Below are 24,312 nucleotides of genomic sequence, written 5' to 3' on the forward strand. Positions count from 1 at the left end.
TTTGTAGCCATTCTTCACTTCACTGGTTATGGCTGTCACCTCCAAGCCTCCCTCCTCCACAGAAGCCCTTCAGGAACCAGGATGGAGAAACTGATTGAGCTATTTGATCAGTGCAAAAATTGGTGCCCTCTCCATTCTGGGACTGAATTTCATACTAGCACGTGATAGTGGAGTACAAGCTCTGGAGAGTGAAGTCCTCTCTATCTCAGCAAAAGAGCAAACGCCCTCCCGTGTACCTACAGGGGATCCAACTCTCAGGAGTTAGAGACAAACCAGCCCTTCAACCCTCCACAGGAGTGAGGCTGGAGAAAGGAGCCAGAGGGGAAGTGACCTGTTTTTCAGAAGTGCAGAGCAGCCCCCAACTCATATGAAGTACAGGAGCTGGAGGTTCTCAACACTGCTGGCACTGATAAAGGACTGTGAGACTGAATGCCAGACAATGGAAAATTAAAAACAAAACACTTGACTCTTTCACTTTCCTCATAGGAGCGAGGCTACTGGCAAGCAGAGTAAACAATGTTCTAGGAAATAGTACCTAGGAGGGCACTGACTATCAATCATTTGGGAGATCCCCATCCTATGACCACACCCATAGCCTGGGAACTGTGCTCCATGTTTCCAGGGGAAGGAAGAAAAGGCTACTGGAAGAAGTGGGAGGCGGAGTCAGTCTAGCTTCAGAAGTAGCCTTTCCCATTATATAGGATTCCCCTTCTCCTTGCTCTGGGGTAGGTGGCCCTCTAACACCAACTGTTCTGTACTTCTGACCATCTAAGGTACTTATCTGGTCCCCATTAGGAGAGCCTGTGTGGCCCAGGGGATCATGCACCGGACTAGGACTCAGGAGAGTGGGGCTCTGCCACTGGCCTGCTGGATGACCATGGACAAGTCACGTTTCCACTCTGTGCTTCAGAGTTCCCCTGAATGGGGGGGGGGGGGGGCATGATTCTGACCTGCTTTGTAAAGTGCTCTGAGATCTGCTCATAAGAGCCAGGGATTGCCTTTATTTGGTGCCTTGAAGCCTCACCTCTTTTTCCTCCTCCCCATCATGAGGCAGTGTTGAGCTATTATCCCCATTGTCCAGATGGTGAAAACCAAGACAGAGTGGCCTGCCCAAGGTGAAACCAGGAGTCTGTGGCAGAGCTGGGAATTAAACCCAGGTCTCCCAAGCATCCTCACCACTGGGCCATTATCCCACCACAGAAGCAGCTCTATGGACAGAGAAGAGAGGGAGGTGAGGGATGGTGTCTCCTGCATCATGAGATCAGCTGGGAGGAAGATTTCAGGGTCTGTGACTCCTCAGAGAGGAGCCCATTAGCAAAGCCAGCTGGCCCTCTTCAGTGACTAGCAGAGAACCACGGACCGAGGTAGACACGAAATAATCAGCCGCCAGCCCAAATGCTACTGAAAACAAGGATGTTTATTAGTCCCAAGCGTTGCCCCTACAGCCCCTACCTGTGTGATGCTGTACCAGGTGCCACCCACCAACCCCAGAGCCCTATGCCAGGGCGACAAATTTCACTCAAGTGCAGTTTGGGCCTCGGATGAGGGCTGGAGCCAGGTAGCCAATGGTCACTGATACAGCAGAAACCAACTGCTTTCAGAGATGCTAGGGTTCTGCAGAGGGGGCTGCCCCTAGTGCTGATGGAGTTCCAATGTGAAATGTCACAGCAGCTTAGCACCAGCTACACAGAACTGGCAGGCAATCCAGTTCTGGGTCCACACACAGCTCTGCTGATGCGCCTCAGTCCTGGCCCACAGCCCTGATGCTATCCCAGGCTGGGCTCCACTTCAAGCCCCCACCCCGCCCCAGCTCTGCCAATGCTCCTTAATCCCAACCCACAGCCGCCCAGCTATCCCAGCCTGACTCCCCCGCTACACAGTTCTGTCAAGGTCCTTCTCAATCCTGACACACAGTCCCCTGGCTTCCTCTCCCGGCTCTGCTGACCCCCCTCAATACCCATCCCAGACTCCTCTCTCACGCAGCAGCCAATGGCCCCCAATCATGTCCTGTAGCACCACCCTCCACCTCCACCAGTCCATCCTGGGCTTCTCCTGAGCTGACACTAGCTATCTGGCCATCCGGGGGGGGTGGGGGGGGTTAGTTCATTGGGGAGCAGCAAAACAAACTCAACCCGTCTCATGTAGCTCCTGTGGTCAAGTTTAACCCAGATCTCTAAAGGAGGGAGGCTTTATAGTTACTGCTGCTCAGGGCCTCCTAGGAAGTTAACGTATTCCACTGCTCCAACCCACAAAGCACTGAGCTCTAGCCTTCTACCCCGCCCTTGGCCTCCACACACACACCTACCAGCCTCAGGAGCAGCTCGCCATGCTCATCCAATGCAGAGGAGCCTGCAGTCCCCGCACTCCATTCTTCTCTGCTGGAGCCAATTGCAATAAGGAGTCGAGACTACTGCTGAAGGTACCCGGTGGTAGACACGCCTCCGTTCTCGTCCCACACACGAGCTCTGTTGGCCCCATCTCTGATGCGGGACCCCCCCCATGTCAGGGGGCAGGGATCAAGGAGGGAAGCTGTGGAAGGTGTGGTGTTGGTCAAGGCCCCGGGTTAGACAAGGAAGCAAGGTGACTCCCACCTAGAAGCAGCGGTTTAGAGATCTTTCTGAGGCAGAGAAGAGGCCCCGCCAAATCTGAGCTGCCTTGGTATAGAGCGAAGATGCAAGGCTGCCCCCACCAGTCTCACCCAAACCAAAGGCTGCAGGAAGAATTTTATCACCCAGAAGGAAATTGGGACAACCTGGATCTTTACGCCAGAGAATTCCCTCCTGTCCCAACACCCCTAGATGGAGAAAGCATGCCAGCCTTACAAGCCGGCATCCCACCCACCAGGTGATGAGAGTTCTCAACACCTTGAAAGATCAATCCCACCCCAAGCACCAGTCGTGATCACAGGGAAAGACCTCTCCCAACTCCTAGCTCCATGCAGATCTCCCCGGGCAGAGCTGGGCCAAGGCTGAGTTTGCGCCCGTCGCCCGTTACCCAGCAGCCAGGAGGTGTGGAGAATCTCACCGAGCAGGGAGCCTTCCGACAGCATCCAGAGCACTGTGGCGGGGATGGAGCTCGCTGCTTTCGGAGAACAAGGGATGGTGGAGTTGGGCTGGGAGGGAAAGAGAGAGAGACAGAGAGAGAGAGAGAAGGCCCAATCCGCTCTGCTCTAGGAGAGAGTAAGAAGAGAAGAGAATTTCAGCTGGAGGCTCCCCAGCTCCAGGCTTCCTTTCAGTTCTCGTCGTCGCCAAGCCGTTCCACACACGGATCATGTTGTGGGTGGTCTGTTGTGCCAAAGGCCTGGGTGTACCTCAATCTGCCCCTTCCTGTTCAGGTTGATGAGGAAGAGGAGAGCGCACCCATTTTGATGCAGTAGTGCCAAGGAATTGAAGCTGGGAACTGTCAGCTGCCCTAGATCTGTATGTTCACCTTAGGCTGCATTCACCCCACACTGAGCCTGGGCTCATGGCACTAGTAGGGCCACCTAACCAGAGCCAAGGGTCTGTATTTCTTCAAGCAGGCAACCCTAATGTTACGTAACTTAGAAGATGAAGAATGATCTTAACGCTCAGGTGCAGGACTGGGAGTCAGGAGACCTGGGTTTGAGTCCCTGCTCTGCCAGTCTGTCTGCGTGAACTTGGCCGAGTCATTTAGTTGCTTTGTGCCTCAGTTTCCCCATCTGTAAAATGGGGAGAACAGCGTTGCCCTGCCTCACAGAGGTGTTGGGAAGATAAATCTATTCAAAACTGAGATGCTCACATACTGCGGAAATGATTCACTGCTTTGAAGACCAGAACGGCCCATTCTGATCATCAAGGTTCACCTCCTGCATACTATAGGTCAGAGAATCCCTTTTCCTGCATCACTCCTGTAATTCGTGTGAGGTACAGTGCAGGTTTAGGAAAGAGAGCCAGTCTTGACTTAAAGACTCCAAGTGATGGAGAATCCACAACGTCCCTATGTTCACTGGCTAATTCCTCTCGGGGTTAAAAATCTGTCTTATTTCCAGTCTGAATTTGTCTCGTTTCAACGTCCACCGATTGGCTCTTGTTCTGCCTTTGTCTGTGAGATTAAAGACTGCTCTACTCTCAAATCTCCACCCCGGCTGCAGACAGTGATCAAGTCACTATGGGAACCATATAAAGACCTAAACTAGATTACCACAGTAAGGCAGGTGGTACATGTTTTCAGAACATAACCTCTCCGCGGCAGGGATTTCTAATACTACTTGACTCAGCATCAGCCAGTGGAGATCTTAACCAAACTTGAATCAACCCTTCCCCCTTTTATAGAGGAGATCCACAGACTTGCCCGGAGGACAGTGCCAGAACCAGGGACCAGAACCCAGATCTTGTGCTGTCTGTGATAGAAGCACACGACTATTCCTTCCTCTTGGAGTGTGAGTGAAAGGGAAGGGGGGAGAAAAGCGCTTACCTCCTGCTTCATCTCAGGTTGGAGTCCCCATGGGTGTTTAAGGCTCACAGTGGTTAGAGAGAAGAGACTGGGAGATCTTCAGGGAATCCCTCAAGTCATCTTTCACCTCTGCTAGCAGGATGCTTGGTGGGTCCTCCAGAAATCCTGCTCTTCCCCTGACATGTCATCTGAGGCCAAAAGAGTTCCTGGTCTGGGGGTTACCTTGATGTAAGGTCTCTTTGGGATAGGGTCAATCTAGAATAGACGGGGGAGTTAGATTCACTAGCCCCTCCTTCCTGAGTTTCTAAAAGGATCTAGGGGCTTTGCACCCTGCCCTTTGGTTTCCCATTGGCCTGGAGGGGCTTGGGTTAACAGCTGGCCTTCAGCATAGAATGCACAGATTTAAACACAGAGCTCGGATGGTGCATGGTTGCCAGCTCCAAAGACTCTGGGGAGTCAGCAGACTTGACAGTCCCAACAGGATGGCTCAGAAGTCAGGCTGACAAATGTCTGTCCATGAACCGTGCTGAAAGCAGATACCGTGCCCCCTCTTTGGATGGTTATGGAACTAAGACTTGCTCCCTAATGCTCCCCCACAGCCAGATCCAGACAGTTCTGATTGGACGCTCAGAGCGGCTTCCCGTGAGCTGTGGGCTCCTCCAAATCCTGTTCTTGGGACACATCATCCCACCCCCGCTTGGTCAGGGGATGGAAGCAGTCTGACCTTTGAGCCTGGGCTAAATGGCAATGATGCGTATACAGCCCTTTCCATTAGAGGCTCTCCAGGCACTGAAAGGCTCCCTCAGTCACACATGGGGAAACTGACACAGGGAGAGGAAGTGATCTGTCTACAAGCTTATAGTGGTAGACTCTCCCTGCTCTAACCACTACACCATTCCCCCCTGTACCCCACTCCCCTGCTCACAACATCATCTCCAATAAACACAGGCTCAAACACTCATCAGGAAGGTCTTTCTGCCTTACCTCAGTCTGCCATGGACAGATGCCAGAGGGAGACGTTTACCCTGTCGACTGTTTTTTTCTGATGCTCCCACTTCACCTCCCAGATGTGCTGCTGGGGGAATGAAAGGGTCTCTCTATCACTTCTCTCACACACCAGTGGTCCACCTAGTTCTGTATCCCACATCAATAGAAGGCATTACCCAATGCTGTACCAATGGGGGGTGCAATTCCTGGCCCCAGCCGGTGACCATGTTCTGCCCAGAGTCTGCTCCTAGGAGAGAAAGCAGCTCAAGCTGACTATTCAGTAGCACAATGGATTCCTATGCCATTATCTCTGGCAACTGAAGACAGCTACTAAAAAGCAAATGGAAGCAGCGTGTGCTAGCCCTAAGCGGATGCATGCAGGGGGATCTGGAATGACCAAAGCGATCCCCAGGCTGAGACATGCATGTGCTAAGGAGTGGGTCTGTCCCTAGATCTTCAAACCCAGTAAGGGCAGGAACATGAACTAGCCAGAGTACATCACAAGGGGTGGGGTTGGGGTGGGGTGGAGCGCTTTAGATGGGTGGAGGAAGCATCCCCAGCAAGAAGCCAAGATCTCTTTGCACATGTAGTGCTTACTCAAAGATTTAAACACAATCTCTGCTGTGGGAAAACCGAGGCACAGGGAGGGGAAGGGAGTGGCTAGAAATAGAACCCATGAGTCCTGCTAGCCTTGCGCTCTCACCAGAGGGTGCCCTCTGGACTGCTGAATGGTTAACCCAAGAGCACCAAAAGAGGAAGAAGCGCAGGTAGGGGACAAGGGGAGTGGTATATTCACTCAAGCTTGTAGTGGAGGCTTCACGCTTCCTTCAGCAGGGTGGTGGTTAAAGGCATTGCGCTGTCTTGAATCAGCTCTGCCTGCACCTTTGCAGCCGAGATCCCTTTCCCCCTTACGCCTCCGAGCACCGGGCTGTGTATGGAGAAAAAAAAAAAATCAATGGGGTGGGGGAGAAAGGGTTACAATGTTAGATACCTGACAAGTGAGGTCTAAACAAATGTGTGTGGGTGGGGGGGGGGGGGGGGGGGAGTTGGCGTCAACAACAGGAATAAACAGATAAGGGGCTTGCAGTAGGTCAGAGTTACAGATGCCCTGGCTAAGTTAGAGCAAAGGAATGCTGCGGCCAGAAGGCAGGAGGGAAACCCAGGCAGCCTGTGGGGTTGCTAACAAGGCACTCGCTGTGGGGAGGGCACATGGAGACGGGAAGGGAAGAGGGTCGCTCCATTAACTGAGGCAACTGCGGTGGAACACGCAGCGCGATACGGTCAAGCGAAATTGGGGTGTCAGTTTTGCCATATGCCAGGCACAGAGGAGGGAGGCAGAAAAAGAAGAGCCGCACAGAGGGTTGGGCACAGTTAAAGCGACGCAGCAGCTGATTTGACGACGAGACGCTGGGAAGTTCTGTACAAGCTGTTTAATCATCAATGTAAAAAAATGAAAAGGGAAAAAGAAGCCGTGACACGGACAGAGACTTTGGATGCACCAAAAAAATCCACTTCCTTCTGTCATATTGAGGTACAGAAACAGAACAAGGCACCCCTCCCACCCTCCAGTCCTAGCTACGGATCTAGAGACACACATTTCAAAACTCCGCTCCGCAATGCATAACACGGGAAGACCGTGCCGACGAATTAGCCAGCAAAAAATGAAAAAAGAGCACTGCAAGTTACAACAGTTAAAACTGATGAGATGGGAAGGAAATCAAGAAAGGATCAGCGCTGAATTATGAGTAGAACTGCCTTGGCCTTCAGTGCAGAATTGCAGGGGGCCAGTTCGTCACAGTGGGCGACAGATCTTCCAAACTGGGATTATTTTCTTAGAGACCGAACCAAACCAAAACATGAGGAAAGGAAACCAGGAGGGAAAGGGGATGAGGGGGGAAAGTAGAGAAAAGATGCAACCTAACAAACCTCGGAAAGTGGGAGCATTGAAAAGACTGAAGGAAAAAGAAAGCAGGTTAATATCTTAATGGGGAGGGAGGGAGGGAGGCAGGCAGGCAAACTCACTTCTCGCCAGCGCTACTTGACCTTCAAAGGAAATCTAGGCTATCTTTATATATATTTATATATATATATATATAAACACACACACACAAAAGGTTCTCTAGTTCATAGGAGCCTATTTACCGCCTTTCAGGAGGCATGGTAATCTCCATCCACTGTGGATGGCATCAGAGAGCTACTTTAGGGAGGAGTGGCGCTCCCTTACCCCATAAAAAACTGTGCCAATAAGGAGTTCTAGGGCTAGTTACTCTCCACCCCATGCCGCCGCCCCCCACCGAAGCTAAGATCTCTGGTCACTTACTACTATGAGCCCAGTCAGATTAGTACGTCTGGGCATACTGAGTGGCATAGCCGTTGCTGTATTTCTCATAGTACTCCCCTGCACTGTAGGTGGCACCCATGGTGTACTGGGAGTAGGTAGCTGCTGCTGCGGCTGCAGCCGCCACTGCTGCATAACCCGTTTGGTTGTACACTTGGCTGTATGTCTGGGCGGCAGCGTAGGGATCAGTATATTGGGCCACCACAGCGGTCGTCCGCCTGCCCACAGGGCTCCTCTCTCTGTATGCGGTGGGGGTAGAGGGCGGAGGTGGCAGGGCCCTCTCGTATGCTGTCCTGGCAGTCATCGCCCGGTCGTAGAGCTCATAGGCATAGCGGTCGTAATATTCCCGGTCATACCAAGATCGGGGCGCATAGTGGGTATACGGAGGTGGTGGCGGGGGGATGCGCCCCCTGGGAAAGTAGTAGCTGGGGGGGGTTGGAGGTGGCACAGAGGTCACCTTGGTTGTCTTGAGCGAGTTGTTGCTCTTGGACAGCGTTACAAAGATCTTCTGGTCCTCCAGAGGCATGTCGTTGAGGTTCAAGATGGCATCCATGGCTTCCCTCTCCTTGGCCATGTGGACAAAGGCATAGTTCTTTACAATGTCGCACTCCACCACCTTGCCAAACTTCTCAAAGAGCTCCTTGATCTGTGCTGTCGTGGCCTTGCTGGACACATTGCCCACATAGATCTTGGTGGCGTTACGGATCTTGGAGGTGGCATACTCCACCGTCAGGTGGGCCCCGTAGAACTCCTGCTTGTGCAGCTCGCTGATGGCCTTGTGGGCCTCGTCCTCCTTCTCCATGTGCACAAAGGCGAAATTTTTCAGGATGTCACACTCATTCACCTGTCCATACTGCTCAAAGAGCTTCTTCAGCTCATCCACTGTGACAGAAGGGGAGACCCCACCCACGAAGATCTTCACCATGGCGGGAGCCTGCACTTCCAGCCTGCAATGCTCTCAGGAATCACCCACGCAAACTCCACTGAGAGACAGAGGGGAGAAGAGTTATTTCCTGCTTACGTTCAAGCTATCACAGTGATACCAAGTAGGGCGGTCAATCGCAGTTAATGTTGCATGAGTTAACTCAAAAAAATTAATCGCGATTAATCGCACTTACCACAATAGAATACCAATTGAAATGTATTAAATATTTTTGGATTTTTTTTACATTTTCAAAATTGATTTCAATTACAACATAGAATACAAAGTGCATAGTGCTCACTTAATATTATTTTTTATTACAAATATACACACTGTAAAAATGATAAAAGAAATAGTATTTTTCAGTTCACCTCATACAAGTACTGAAGTGCAATCTCTTTATCGTGAACGTGTAACTTACAAATGCAGATTTTTTTTTTTTTTGGATACATAACCGCACTCAAACAAAACAATGTAAAACTTTAGAGCCTACAAGTCCACTCAGTCCTACTTCTTATTCTGCCAATCGCTAAGACAAACAAGTTTGTTTACATTGATGGGAAATAATGTTGCCTGCTTCTTATAATACAATGTCACCTGAAAGGTGTTACAAATGTTTAGCATATCTGACATGTAAATACCTTGCATGCCCCTTCCATGCTTCAGCCACCATTCCAGAGGACATGCTTCCATGCTCGTTAAAAAAAATAACTAAGTAATTAAATTTGCGACTGTACTTCTTGGGGGGAGATTGTGTGTCTCCTGCTCAGTTTTACCTGCATTCTGCATGTATTTCATGTTATAGCAGTCTCGGATGATGACCAAGCACATATTCATTTTAAGAACACTTTCACAGCAGATTTCACAAAATGCAAAGAAGGTACCAATGTGAGATTTCTAAAAATAGCTACTGCACTCGACCCAAGGTTTAAGAATCTGAACTGCCATCCAAAATCTGAGAGGGATGAGGTGTGGAGCATGCTTTCAGAAGTCTTAAAAGAGCAACGTTCTAATGCAGAAACTACAGAACCCAAACCACCAAAAAGGAAAATTAACCTTCTGCTGGTGGCATCTGACTCAGATGACGCAAATGAATGTGCGTTAGGCCACACTGCTCTGGATAGTTAACAAGCAGAACCCAACATCAGCATGGAAGCATGTCCTCTGGAATGGTGGTTGAAGCATGAAGGGCCATATGAATCTTTAGCACATCTGGCACATAAATATCTTGCAACACCAGCTATAACCGTGCCATGCGAATGCCTGTTCTCACTTTCAGATGACATTGTAAACAAGAAGCAGGCAGCATTATCTCCTGCAAATTGTAACCAACCTTGTTTGTCTGAGTGATTGGCTGAACAAGAAGTAGGACTGAGTGGACTTGTGGGCTCTAAACTTTCACACTGTTTTGTTTTTGAATGCAGTTTTTTTACATAATTTTACATTTATAACTCCAACTTTCATGATAAAGAAATTGCAATACACAGTACTTGTATGAGGTGAATTAAATAAAATTTGTTTTTTACAGTGCAAATATTTGTAATAAAAATATAAAGTGAGCACTGTACACTTTGTATTCTGTGTTGTAACTAAAATATATTTGAAAATGTAGTAAACATCCAAAAATATTTAAAATAAATGGTATTCTATTGTTGTTTAACAGCACGATTAATCGTGCTATTAGTTGCAATTAATTTTTTTAATTGCTTGATAGCCCTAATACCAATCTCTCTAGGGGTGAGGATGGTCTCAATTTGTGCTCGCTATGCTCTCCTAGATCAAGCTCTCCTGGGGTAGGGATGTGTCTGATTTGTGCTCTCCAAGCTCTCCCCAACCAAGCTCTCAACAGCAGGAGATGTGTCTGATTGGTAGATCATAAATGTATGGCACTTTACCTAATACCTTATAACACCATGAATGTACTACAGTGATCAGCAGAAAACCCAGCTGCCTGCGTGGGGCTGACAGAACAAAGCTGGACTGGGAATCCTGTGGCTATTTTCACAGTTGCTTATGGAAGTGGATGGCCTACACAGGCTAGCAACTAGAGCGAAACCTGTAGTAAACCCGTAGCTGCTTAGCTTTGGCAGCATGCAGCCCAGACACACAATCTGCACCTCCTCCACTGGGGAAAACTCAGCACGGCGATGGGTACTAGAGAAATGGAGAAGCCAGGCAGGATCTCAGACGCCTTCGCCACCTGCAGTGATCTCCCCACCTCCAGTGGGGCAGGAACGAGGGCTACAGAGGAGGAGCCTGGTGCCCTGGGCAGGGAGGGGGGCGTGGCTCGAAGCAGGGGACTGTGAACTTGAGGGACAGGCAGGAAACCCTTAAGCCTCGTGACCAGGCCACTCGGGGTCTTCATAGGGCCAAGGGACTCTGCCCCTCCTCAGTCCACGGTGCTCCCCAACGTCCCTCAACGGTATCGCCCCCCGTGTTTCCCGCGGATACCATCCCCGCATGCGCACTGAGCACAAGCCAGCCCGGGGCCGTGATCCCTCGGGCTCCTTCCCGTCCCGTTCGCCTGGGACTCACCGCGGAGGAGGGCGGAAGGGCCAGGAGACCTAAAGCAGCGCAGCGCCCGACGGAGTCCAGCTGTTCCCGCAAAGCCACAGAAACAAGATGGCGGTGCTCACTTCCGGTCACCCCCGGGAAGTCCAACTCCAAGCGCGGAAGTGATTAGGGCGCCGCCATATTTGGGACACGTGATGACAGACACGTGATCACCATCACGCTGCCAAAAACTATGGCGAGGCGGAGGGAAAAAAACACTACTCCAGAGACGGCGGGACCATCGCGTAATCATTTGATCGCGGTCCCCCCTCCCCTCCCATTCCTGATAAAGCCGCATGGTGGCGCCGTCTTTGCCTCCTAGGATCAGGAAGCAGCAAGAGAGAGGCCGTCCTCCTCCCAGACTAGAACAGAGTTTGGGGCCACGTTTTGTGCCGGGCAGATCCCCTGCCCCAAGGAGACCTGGCTCAGCTGCTGGGTCTAGCCTCCCTACTCCGCCCAGCTCACTGCCACCAGCCTAGACATAGCTGCTGAAGAGTTTGGCAAGGCAGGTGGCTTCAGGTGTTAGGAAAAGTTACCAAAGCATAACCTGCCCTTTGGGTGGAGGTCTCACAGCACATGGCCCTGCTCGATGGCTAGTAGCAGACTAGGCTCAGGACCTGCTTGAGGATACAATTATTCTAGTGAGAAACAGCACAAACAAGCAAGGATGAGGGGTTGCTTAGCTTGTCTCTACTCCAGGAAGAGGGGAGATACCGCTGTCTGATAGCAGACACTGGCATACAACAAGGATGGTTTCCAACATAAACACACACCAGTGGTGAAGCAAGGATGTCTCAGAAGAGCAGGAATGGGGTATGAAGCCTTTCACCTTTAGCTTAGGAGCTCCAGTCTGTCTCTAGGAGCAAGGGGGGGAGGGCAGGGGAGAGACACAAACCGGCTCAGATTATTCCACCTTTAGTGCACGGATTTCAAATATGACCCATGTCAGGAGTGGCTGAATATAGGAATAGTTACTGCCAGACTGGACCAGCTCCAATATCCCGTCTCTGGCAGTGGCCAGTGTCAAACTGTTTTCCATCTGACACTCGTTCAGTGGCCCCACAGGATACAACTTAATTCTCAGTCCCACTCCCACTGGACAGGCAGCCACAAAACCACCACCACTTTTATTAGCAGCCTCAGTTCAAGCAGCAAAGCGAGGAAAGGTGCCTCCTGGTGGTGGGACACAGAGACAACTTCAGTATCCACGTTGTCACGTGTCCCAAATATGGCGGCCCCCAATTAAAAGATGCCTATAGCTGAACATATGATCTTTCAAGTAACCACAGGTCTGGTGTTAACCTGTGACCCTAAAAAAATAACTAGCCTCTCAGCTTCCCTCACAACAGCACTCAGATATGCCTGACTCCTGAAAACCAGGACCTGGGCCGTGTATAATGAAGGATTAGTGTTAGTAAAGCCCTTTAAGTGTTGATATGTGTCTAGGATTAGACACTTAAGCGGCCCCTCCCCCCCCCCTTTGCCCTCTGGTAGTTCGACACCCCTCCCCCAAATTCATCTGCTGGCTGCTCCCCAGCTCCATCCCTTCCTGCTCCAGCCACCCCGCCAGCACCCCACAGCCCCGTTCTCCTCTCCTGCCCCGGGGGGCTCTCCCCTCCCCCACTGACGGCTGCCCCCACCTGAACGGGGGGGGAGGGGCCACTTCTCATTCACTCACCGGGGAAGCCCCAGAACTGGCGTCTTGCCTCCTCCTCACAACACGCCCCCACCAGCTACTTCTGCTCCAAACCAGAAGTCCGTCACTTTCTGCCCTTAAGTGTCCGAGTCCTCCCAGTGCAGCGCCATGTTACCTGGGTCATGTGATCAAAGGACTATTTTTCTCTCCCTCTTTCTCACGAGCACACACTTTAGTCTCCCTGCCCATCCCTACACAATGGAGTTTCAGGGTGGAGGGGGAGCTGTTGGGGATGATGTGGAGCGAAATATGCCATAACATCCTGTTGGCATGGTGCCCACTTGGGATGAAATAAGTCATGGGCACACAGACCTGGAACACAGACTATGTGCTTTGCAGCATCAACAGGGTGTGAAATAAATCACTGGCCCATGGCATCACCACATGAAATAAGTCACCACAGAGCATCAGGGGTGTGTAAAATAAGTCACTGACCTGTGGCACCCCAGCATGAAATATATCAGCACGTGTTGCCTACATGACATGAAATAAGTCATTGGCTCATAGCCCTACAGCGCAAAATATGGGGAAAGCTGAGGAAGATGAGACCAGGAGTTTGAATGTCACCTCTTCTCTGTGCCCCATGTCAAATATGTAACAATGCAGAGTCAGGGTGGTGTGAAATATGTCACCACTCAACAGCAGCCTGAGCTGAGTCACTGACCCATGGCAACAGGGGTGTTAAATATATCACAGCACCACTAGGAGTTGCTGGGCCTCAGCCTAGTTCCCAGCAGGATGGGTGTCCCCATCACACAAATCCTTCACTGCAAATCACCCACACATCACCACCACTCCCAGAAGCTAATGATATAGCTGTGCACCCAGTTACACCAGAGTCCTGCTTAATCAAGGCTATAGCATCTCTGCCTATTACTTACTATTATTATTATTATTACTAGTAGTAGTCGTAGTTTTATAGCACCAAGGAGGCCCAATCTTGGACCAGGACCTCAGCAGGACCTGTGCTAGGCGCTGTAAAAACACAGAACTAAGAGACAGTTCCTGCCCCAGAGAGCTGACAACCTCAGTATAAAGAACATAAGAACAGCCATACTGGGTCAGACCAATGGTCCCCATTTGGCCAGTATCCGGTCTTCTGACAGTAGCCAATGTCAGATACTTCAAAGTGAATGAACAAATAGGGCAATTACAGAGAGATCCATCCCCCGTCATACACTCCCCTTCTGGCAGTTGGAGGCTTAGGACACCCAGAGCATGGGGTTGCATCCTTGATCATTTTAGCTAATAGCCATTGATGGATCTATCCTCTATGAACTTATCTAATTCGAGAGACTATAAGATGGAGACAGACAGGGGAGTACAACCAATAGATACAGACAGACAGGGGGAGTACAAGGAAACAATGAAACAATACCAGTCAGCATGATGGTGTGTTGAGACCACAGAATAGCAGCCTAACCATTGCCAAGTTTTCTGTAGGACTCACAGTAGAAGAGAATTTTAAGGAAGGTTTTGAAATAGGATAATAGAGACAAACACCTACAAGATCTCTGTCAAGCTTTCTTACAACTACAATACCCACCTGCGGAAGTAAAGAAACAGATTGATAGAGCCAGAAGAGTTCCCAGAAGTTACCTACTACAGGACAGGCCTAACAAAGAAAATAACAGAACGCCACTAGCCGTCACCTTCAGCCCCCAACTAAAACCCCTCCAACGCATTATTAAGGATCTACAACCTATCCTAAAGGATGACCCAACACTCTCACAAATCTTGGGAGACAGGCCAGTCCTTGCCTACAGACAGCCCCGCAACCTGAAGCAAATACTCACCAACAACCACATACCACACAACAGAACCACTAACCCAGGAACTTATCCTTGCAACAAAGCCCGTTGCCAATTGTGCCCACATATCTATTCAGGGGACACCATCACAGGGCCTAATAACATCAGCCACACTATCAGAGGCTCGTTCACCTGCACATCCACCAATGTGATTTATGCCATCATGTGCCAGCAATGCCCCTCTGCCATGTACATTGGTCAAACTGGACAGTCTCTACGTAAAAGAATAAATGGACACAAATCAGATGTCAAGAATTATAACATTCATAAACCAGTCGGAGAACACTTCAATCTCTCTGGTCACGCAATCACAGACATGAAGGTCGCTATCTTAAAACAAAAAAACTTCAAATCCAGACTCCAGCGAGAAACTGCTGAATTGGAATTCATTTGCAAATTGGATACTATTAATTTAGGCTTAAATAGAGACTGGGAGTGGCTAAGTCATTATGCAAGGTAGCCTATTTCCTCTTGTTTTTTCCTACCCCCCCCCCCAGATGTTCTGGTTTAACTTGGATTTAAACTTGGAGAGTGGTCAGTTTGGATGAGCTATTACCAGCAGGAGAGTGAGTTTGTGTGTGTATGGGGGTGGGTTTTTGGAGGGGGGTGAGGGAGTGAGAGAACCTGGATTTGTGCAGGAAATGGCCTAACTTCATTATCATGCACATTGTGTAAAGAGTTGTCACTTTGGATGGGCTATCACCAGCAGGAGAGTGAATTTGTGTGGGGGGGTGGAGGGTGAGAAAACCTGGATTTGTGCTGGAAATGGCCTAACCTGAAGATTACTTTAGATAAGCTATTACCAGCAGGACAGTGGGGTGGGAGGAGGTATTGTTTCATATTCTCTGTGTATATATAAAGTCTGCTGCAGTTTCCACGGTATGCATCTGATGAAGTGAGCTGTAGCTCACGAAAGCTCATGCTCAAATAAATTGGTTAGTCTCTAAGGTGCCACAAGTACTCCTTTTCTTTTTGCGAATACAGACTAACACGGCTGTTACTCTGAAACCTGTGATAATGGAATGGAATGCTAAACTGTATTATACCGTTTTGCCACTAGGTGGCACTGTGCATAAACACCTGATTTAAAGCGAACCTTAGGTATAGTTGCCAGACCATTAAAGGATCTCACGATGAACATATCTGGTGTGTATAAACCAGCTCTGTGACCAGTCCATATCTGGTACAGAAAAACATGACATGGTGTCAGAAGTAAACTGAGAACAGAAACAGAAGGAAAACAGCAACAAAGGTTGCAAACAGAAGGGACAAAGCAACAAAGGTTGTAGGATCTCAACAGCATGCCACTCTTCAATGCCCCAGAGAACTTCAACTTTGACAAACATTAAGAATGGACACACTGAAAACAATATTTTGCAAGATTTTGCATTGCTACCAAGCTGCACAAAGAAACTGGAGATGTACAGGTATCATTTATATTTTATGCTATAGGGAAGCAAGCAGAGCATATCTTTAAATCCTTTTAAAATGTGGTTTAAGAAAGAGCATGTTTCCATCAGAGAATTCAAGAACCAGAAAAAAATGCTGAATCGTTTAAAAGAGCTCTGCATACAGTGGCTGAAAACTGTGATTTTGGGAATGCAAAACATGAAAATATTAGAGACAGGCTGGCTATTGGGTTAACAGGCAAAAACCTTTACAGGAATTAAAAATAGATCTAACCCCACACACAGCTCTTCAAATTGCAAAATAGTCTGAACTGGTGAAACAGCAAAACCTAGAGCAACTTGACTACCTGAAAAACCTGAAACTAGCTTAGAAACTGTAAACAGACACTTGAGCGTTAAAAGTTAGTATCATAAAACCACCTAGGTGAGAAGAGAAAACTCCCAGGCTAAGGCTATGTACACACTACAGCTTACATCAGTATAAATTATGTCACTCAGGGGTGTGAATAAGCCACCCCCCCAGAGCGAGGTAAGTTACACCAACCTAAGCACTGCTGTGGACAGAGCTATGTCAGTGGGAGAGCTTCACCGCTCACGGGGGCTGAAGTAAATAAGTTGATAGAAGAGCTCTCTCCCATTGACTTAGAGCATCTGCACTAGCAGCTCTACAGCAGCGCAGCTGCACCATAGTCTAAGAGGGACAAATTCCAGCCTACGTACATAAGGTGTGAAAAAAGTCATATCCAAAGAGTTTATACATGTCCAGCCAGAGGCACATGGTGTAATACAGGGGTTCTCAAACTGGGGGTCCAGACCCCTCAGGGGGTCACTGAGGTTATACCCGAGGGTTGCAAGCTGTCAGCCTCCACTCCACCTGCTTTGCTTCCAGCATTTATAATGGTGTTAAATATATAAAAAGTGCTTTAAATTTATTATGGGGGGGTCGCACTCAGAGGCTTGCTATGTGAAAGGGGTCACTAGTACAAAAGTTTGAGAACCACTGGTGTAATACATGCATGAAATATGAACATTTTGCAGCTGTTAGTCGCACCAAAGCAGTCAGGGAGTTGATTCATATTACAGACAACCAAGAGCCATTGTTTCTGAGATCCACCTCTTGTGATGAAATAGAACCTAGCTGGAGAGTGAAGCTGAGTATTCATGGCAAGTCTATTGACTTTAAAATGGACTCAGGAGCTGACGTCATAGTCATCTCAGAAGTGACTTACAATCACCTTCAACCCCACCCAGTGCTTAACTCTGACACAGCTCTGACTACCCCTGGAGGTATTTTGAATTGCATTGGGCCAGTTCACCACAGAAACAACTTACAAAGACAAAAACTATGCATTCAGAGTGCATGTGGATCAAAGGATCAAAGACCAGCAACCTTTTCAGCCACAGTGTGGCAGCCATTGTGGGCCTAGTGTGAAAGGTGGAAGACCTTGATGGAGGACTTGATGACATTGGACATTTGAAAGGAGATCCAGTACAAATCAACTTAAGAGACAATTCTCAGCCATACAGTGTACAAGCATCCCTACCAGAGAGACCATGGAAGAGACAAGCTGCAGATTTATGCAAATTTAGAATTAATTATTTCCTAGCCATAGTGGACTATTTTTCCAGGTACATAGAAATAATGTACTTGAAAGACATAACATGTCTCAGTGTTACTGAGAAACTGAAGAGCACTTCTGCTCATTTCAGTATTCCAGAACAACTAGTGATGGAGGATGGATCACAATTCACTGCAGCAGCATTTAGATCATTCCAAATGAAGTATGATTTTGATCATATTACTAGCAGCCCACATTACCCACAAGTGAATGGAGAGGCTGCGACAGTGGTACAGACAGCCAAGAAAATCCTACAGCAGGAAGATCTAGTCCTCACTCTTCTGAGTTACCGATCAACACCAATAGCAGCTATTGGATATAGTCCAGGACAATTCCTGATGGGAAGACAATTCAGAACTACTGTTCCAACTTTGGAAAAGAGCCTCTCTCCAAAGTGACCAGACATGACGAGAGTAGCCAAATCGGATACAGATGCTTAAAGCCCTTATGAACACTTTTACAACAAATGTCACTCATTTAGAGAACTAACAGGTCTATAACCTGGTGACTATGTTCATGTCCAACTGGATGGAGAAAAAGGAAGGACAACTCCATGTGTTGTAAAGAAAAATAATTCAGTGTCCAGACCATATGTAATCAAGCCTGGCAGTGGAGAATGCAACAGAAACCATCAACATCTACAGTTTGTTCCTCAGAATGAACAATCAACAGAGAACACTCCACGGATGGCAGATGCAGAAGAAGATTCAAGGATTCCAAACTAACCACAGCCAGTTGTTGTAGCTAATGGACAGCCAGAAGACCACGCTGTTATATATTCAGGTTGTGTAACTAGAAAACCAGTATGACTAAGAGACACTTAAAAGACTGATACATACTGAATTTCAAAAACAATATGATAGTGTAAATATTGTAAATGTAGGAAAGTGGAACTTTAAAGGGGGAGCTGTAATGGGATGCTAAACTGTATTATATTGTTCTCCCACTAGGTGGCACTGAGTGTAAAATACCTTATTTAAAGCTAAAATTTAGCTATACCCAGCAGAGCATTCAAGGATCTTATGATGAACACATCTGGTGTGTATAAGCAGGGGCTGAGACCAGTCCATATCTAGTACAGGAGCACAACAGATAACGAGGTAGCTCTGAGGGTATTTGCCAGGAGTTCCTCCCAACCCTGAGGGGCAGCATTGGAGAAAGTATGAAGGTGCTTAGTTGAAAATTTAACAAGTGGGTGATGAAGGGTGCATCCTGGGACAGTCAGAGGTGGGAGTCAACCTTTCAGTACTACTGAATGAGAGATGATAGGTAAAGTGGGGTTAGGTCAGGAAGGGCCTTCAAAGTGAAAGCAACCAGCTTATGTTTAATAAGATAAAGAACAGGAGGCCCATGAAGGGATGCAAAGAGAGGAAAGACTTGACAGATGTGATGGGATAGGAAAATAATCTTTGCAGCTGTGGTATTCTGAATGGATATGAGTGGGGCAAGATTGCATAGGTCAGCATAGGCGCCAACTTCTCCTGGTGCGGGTGAGTGCTCGATCCCTCCCTGCCCCGCCTCCACCTCTGCCCGCCATCTCCTGTCCCTGCCCCACCTCCATTCCAACCCCTTCCCCAAAGTCCCTGCCCCAACTCCGCCCCCTCCCTGCCCCTATTGGACTCCTTCCCCAAATCCCCACCCTGGCTCTGCCTCTTCCCTGCCTCCTCCCCTGAGCGGGCCGCATTCCCGCTCCTCCCTACTCCCTCCCAGAGCTTGTTACACCACAAAACAGCTGTTTCACGGCGGCAAGCACTGGAAGGAGAAGCGGGGATGCAGCGCTCATGGGAGGAGGTGGAGGCGGAGATGGGGTAGGCTGGGACAGGGCATGGAGCTTGGCTGCCAGTGGGTGCAGAGCACCCACCAATTTTTCCCTGTGGGTGCTCCAGCCCCAGAGCACCTACAGAGTCGGCGTCTATGTATGTCAGTGCGAGAGAGACGGATATTGTAGTAATTAAGACATGGGATGAGAGCCTGGATGAGCAGTTTAGACAGGCTGTATCTAAGAGATGTTATGCAGAAAGAGTCTGCAAGATTTAGCCATAGACTGGATATGAGGCCTTAGAAAGTGGTCCAAGTTGAAGATGATGTCCACGTTACAGGCCTAAATGACCAGCAGGATGGTGGTGTTGTCCTCAGTGCTCAAGAAAGAAGGTAGCGGGGTGGGCTGGGGGAGGAAGATTAGGAGCTCTGTTTTAGTCATGTTGAGGTTGAGTCGACAGCTAGACATCAATGAGGAGATGTCAGAGAGACAGGGCAAGATTTCAGTTTGGACAGGAGTCAGGTCTGGAGCAGAGCAGTATCTGTGAGAGCCGTCCACATAGAGATGGCAGCTGAATTTATGGCTGAGATTACCAGAGATAAGGTGTAGAGGGAGGAGAGGTCCCTAGACACGGTTGGTGCCAATCAATGATTAACTAAATCTCCCTCAGTTCCTGGTAGTGATGAGGGCCTGCTGCATCTCTTTACCAGAAACACCAATAAAAATCTGATAAGGATATCAGCAAAAGTTAGGGTGCCTGTGGGTGGATGGGAACAGCTTGAAAGTGGTATGTACGATAAACTCATAAACCCACAGGTATTTAACTCTCCTCCAGTATTGGTTGGTTATAGTCAGTTGCAGTGTGAGTGCCACTCCTATGACCTCTTTCACCCTAGAGCCAAGGGTTAATGTGTACCCTGGGCAATACCTGTATTAGGTAATTAGATGGCCCCCATTACCATGGTATCTGAGTGCCTCAAAGTCTTGAGTGTAGTGTTGCCCCTCTGGCCCAAGGAATTAGCCATTACCTGGGGCCTTGCAGGGCTGCTTCCATTAGTAGGAGAAATCAGTGAGATGAGGTAGGTCTATTCCTAGGTGTAATCTCATCTATTCACAAAGAATGCACACAAAGTCCTGTTTCCCGGAATGCAGTAGAAACTAACAACAGCTGCTAGTTACCTTGCTTTGAAATCCCCAAGTCTGCCCCTCCAGTGGGCTCTGTGCCCAAAGAGCCCTGCCTTGCTGCTTCCTCTCAGGGTCCCACCCACGACAGCTTCTTCTCTTCCTGGCACTGGCCAATTTGACCCTCTACAACGCAGGAGAAGGAGCTTGACTGTGGGGCCTATCACAGTTGCAGGGTGACTGGATCTGTATTCCCTCTCCATGGCTTCTCAAGGTCACCCACTTAAGTTTTCTAGCTCCCAGCCATTGCCTTTGTTGGGTAGAGACCCGCGTTTCTCTCTCCCTTCTGACCAGGATTTCTTTTACAGCTGCACTGGTCCCTGCCTCACACTGTGATATCCCCAGCAAGCCAGTCTGCCGAAAGCCCAGTCCTTGGGCTTTGCTCTCTCTCTGAGGGTTATGAACAGTCTATTGCCAGCAGTTACAAATGACCGCATAACTCTTTCTAAGCAGGCGCATTCAGTGATGAGCTGCCAAAATCTTAACAACGGGTTCCCTCCTCACCCTATGAGGGGGTCGTTGCCCACCCCCTCCCCCCGGGATTCCTGCCTCATCCAACCCCCCCGAATTCCTTGATGCCCGCCCCCCAGGACCCCTGCCCCATCCACCCCCCTCCCCTGTCCCCTGACTGCCCCCAGAACTGGGCAGGAGGGTCTCGTGGACCACCGTAGTGGGTGCCCACCCCACCCCTAAGAGCCAGAGGCACCTGCCAGGGGGCAAGGTGGGGAGTCCCGGCGGTGCTTACCTGGGGCAGCTCCCAAGAAGCATCCGGCAGGTCCCTCTGGCTCCTAGGGGCGGGGGAACGTAGCTAGGGGGGAGCAGGGGGAGAGGACGCTCCCCCCATTGATCACATCAAAAATGGGGCCTTAGGCGCCGACTCCCTGGGTGCTTCGGGGCTCGAGCACCCACGGGGAAAATTGGTGGGTGCAGAGCCCCCACTGGCAGCTCCCCACCCGGCCCCGGCTCACCTCCGCCCCTGAACCCACCGGCCCACTCTGCTTCTCCACGCCCCCTCCCCTCCGGCTTCCCGCGAATCAGCTGTTCGGCGGGAAGCCGGGGAGGGCTGAGAAGCAGGCCGCAGCTTCCCATTCAGGCCGAGGGTGGCGGAGGTGAGCTGGGGCAGGGAGCGGTTCCCCTGCGCGCCCCCCCCGGGGGTTATCTTCTGCGGCGTGGGCGGCCCTCCTCACGCCCCCCCACACCCGAGCTCACCTCCACCTCCCTGGGTCTGCTTCCCGCACGAACAGCTGATTCGCGGGAAGCCGGGGGAGGGGGGGTGGAGAAGTAGAGCGGGGAGGAGGCGGAGCGGAGGTGAGGTGAGCTGGGGCCTGGGGTGGGGTGGGGAGCTGCCGGTGGGTGCTCTGTACCCACCAAATTTTCCCCTTGGGTGCTCCAGGGCTGGAGCACCCGTGGAGTTGGCGCCTAAGGTGCCACTTTTGGCCGGTTAAATTTAGAAGCCCTTTTAGAACCGGTTGTCCCTTGCGGAACAACCGGTTCTAAAAGGGCTTATAATTTAACAACAGGTTCTAGCGAACTGGTGCGAACCGGCTCCAGCTCACCACTGGGCACATTTATTCTTAAGGTAAAAGCGTTACAGAGAAAACATATACAACCAATAAAAAAATTTAAACACATGCTGAACGCACCAGGAATCACCTATCAGTCTCACAGGGCCCTAGTAACCCAAAATCTTTCTAGCCCCTCCTCCGGGGTTGAGGGCCCTTGGATATAAGGTCCTGGCCAATCGCTGGATCAGAAAGAAGGCCTAGTGTCAGTTCAAGGTCATCCTTTTATACCAAAAGCCTTTTCCTTTGTCTCCCAGTCTCTGGAAAGCCCAGCTTGAGCCAGTATATGCAAACCCCTCCAGGGGTCATACCTCACTCGAGTTGTTTATCTTTAGGCCAGGTCTACACCTGGAAATCAGGTCAGTATAACTATGTCACTCCCGGGTGTGAAAAATTCACATCCCTGAGCGAAGCAGTTCAACCGACCTAACCTCTGGTGTAGATAGCACTAAGTCAACAGGAGAATTCTCCCATCAACATAGCTACTGCCTCTCGGGGAGGTGGATTTCCTACACTGATGGTAGAATCCCTCTTCTCAGCCTAAGTAACATCTTCACTGAAGCGTTACAGCAGTGTAGCTGCAGTGTTTTAAGTGTAGACCTGCCCTCAGTGATTCACCTTAATCACCCCCCACTGTCTGTAGTCCCTGTAGGGGCTGTAACCCACCCCCAAGGAGTAGAGTGCAATCATACATAAACCAATCATAGACTTAACACAAAATGGTCCCCAAAGATATTGCAGAGGGCCTATTTCCGTTCTCTTGTTGCCTCACATCTCTGGGCAGAGTTCCTCTGGGCAGCATCCGCTGAGTCCTTGGACTCCTTTGTGGACAGCTGGCCGCTGTCTAGGGTTGCCAGGGAATTCTGATTCCCAGTCCCCACTGCCATGGGTGGTGGGTGAAGCTTCCCCTGGGGGAAGCTAGCTCCTTGCCCCGCCTCTTCTACCCATGACCATGCCCATCCTCCACCCCAGCTCTGCCCCACCATCTCCCCCTTCCTGCTCGTCCCCTCCTGCCACCACTCACCACATTCCTCCTCCATAAGGCCCCTACCACCCGCCGCTCCCTGTGTCCCTCCTCTCCTCCACACACCCTCTTCCCCTGAGGTCCCTGCTGCTCGCACTCTCCACATCCCTCCTCTCCTCCCCCACACGAGGCCCCCCCACCCCGCACAGCATCCATCCTCGCCTCCACTCCCCTCCCCTGGAAGGCCCCCCCTGCCCAGCCCTTGCTGCAGAGCAGAGGCGGGCCCATCATGGCCCAGGCGTCCAGTGGTGGGGCGGCGGCAGCTGCGCCAGGGGAGGCTTAGCCTCCTCTGGCCTATTATACCCGCTGCCTATGCCCATTGTTCTAACCGCTAAACTGCCCCTCCCCCTACTACATACATTAGAACCAGCAAAGGAACCCAGGCATCCTGCCTCCCAGACCTGTGTTTAAGCAACTAGACCTCACTGTCACTTTTTACTGCTAAATAGTAACAATATATCTTGAAGGGAAAGTATCCGCCATGGGACAGATCCTCGCTGGTGCAAATCCCGCATGAGCCTTCCCTCCTTTGGCTTGGAAGGATCTGCAGATTTGCACTATCTGAGGATATGCCCCAGGAGGATATTTAAAGCTTGAGGACTTGTCTTCTCCCCTAGTGTGGCCTTGAGACCTGGGACTGGCTGCCAGGCCAGCAGGGTGGTGAGGAAGCTCTGAACAGACCTGGGGACAGGGGCAATCATGGGCAGGAATAGGGTGACCAGATGTCCCAATTTTATAGGGACAGTCCCGATATTCTGGGCTTTGTCTTATATAGGTGCCTATTACCTCCCACCCCCATGCCCCGTTCATACTTACTATCTGGTCCCCGTAGGCAGGAATGAGGAACCAACTGCCTGCAGAAAAGTGAAAGGACTTAGGGAACTGGCCAGGGGACGCTGCATGTTCTGTCTCCAGCCAGATAGGAGGAAGCTCTTGGGCTTGCCCACAAAGCAGGAAATTCCAAACACGTGTCTTCCAGCTGAGCCAGACTTTTCTGAGCAAAGGTCTGGTTTAGGATAAATCGAAACTGAGGCTGG

General features: G+C 50.0%; 1 protein-coding gene across 8 annotated transcripts; it reads right to left on the minus strand.

The window, feature by feature from the left end:
• Nucleotides 1-1,398: 1,398 nt before the first annotated feature.
• LOC144267383 (uncharacterized) lies at nucleotides 1,399-24,180 on the minus strand. Of its 8 annotated transcripts, none has more exons than XM_077821319.1 (7): nucleotides 11,196-11,343; nucleotides 7,721-8,721; nucleotides 6,197-6,328; nucleotides 5,577-5,647; nucleotides 5,398-5,488; nucleotides 3,025-4,668; nucleotides 1,399-2,529 (listed from the first exon to the last, which is right to left on the minus strand). In XM_077821319.1, exon 2 carries the CDS (start codon nucleotides 8,661-8,663, stop codon nucleotides 7,740-7,742), a length of 924 nt encoding a protein of 307 aa, XP_077677445.1. In that variant the 5' UTR covers nucleotides 8,664-8,721; nucleotides 11,196-11,343; the 3' UTR covers nucleotides 1,399-2,529; nucleotides 3,025-4,668; nucleotides 5,398-5,488; nucleotides 5,577-5,647; nucleotides 6,197-6,328; nucleotides 7,721-7,739. The 8 variants fall into 8 exon arrangements, 7 of the variants coding, with proteins under 7 accessions (XP_077677445.1, XP_077677444.1, XP_077677442.1 ...); XM_077821318.1 differs by having other exon boundaries at nucleotides 3,025-3,164; nucleotides 4,435-4,668; nucleotides 5,398-5,647; XM_077821316.1 differs by having other exon boundaries at nucleotides 3,025-3,169; nucleotides 4,435-4,668; nucleotides 5,398-5,647.
• Between the last annotated feature and the right edge of the window lie 132 nt (nucleotides 24,181-24,312).

The sequence above is a fragment of the Eretmochelys imbricata genome, chromosome 7, assembly GCF_965152235.1.
Source record: "Eretmochelys imbricata isolate rEreImb1 chromosome 7, rEreImb1.hap1, whole genome shotgun sequence".
NCBI classification, from domain to species: domain Eukaryota; kingdom Metazoa; phylum Chordata; order Testudines; family Cheloniidae; genus Eretmochelys; species Eretmochelys imbricata.

Bases quoted from the DNA above. Each gene is read 5' to 3' on its own strand.
- LOC144267383 (XM_077821315.1), bottom strand. From the start codon at position 8,663: ATGGTGAAGATCTTCGTGGGTGGGGTCTCCCCTTCTGTCACAGTGGAT.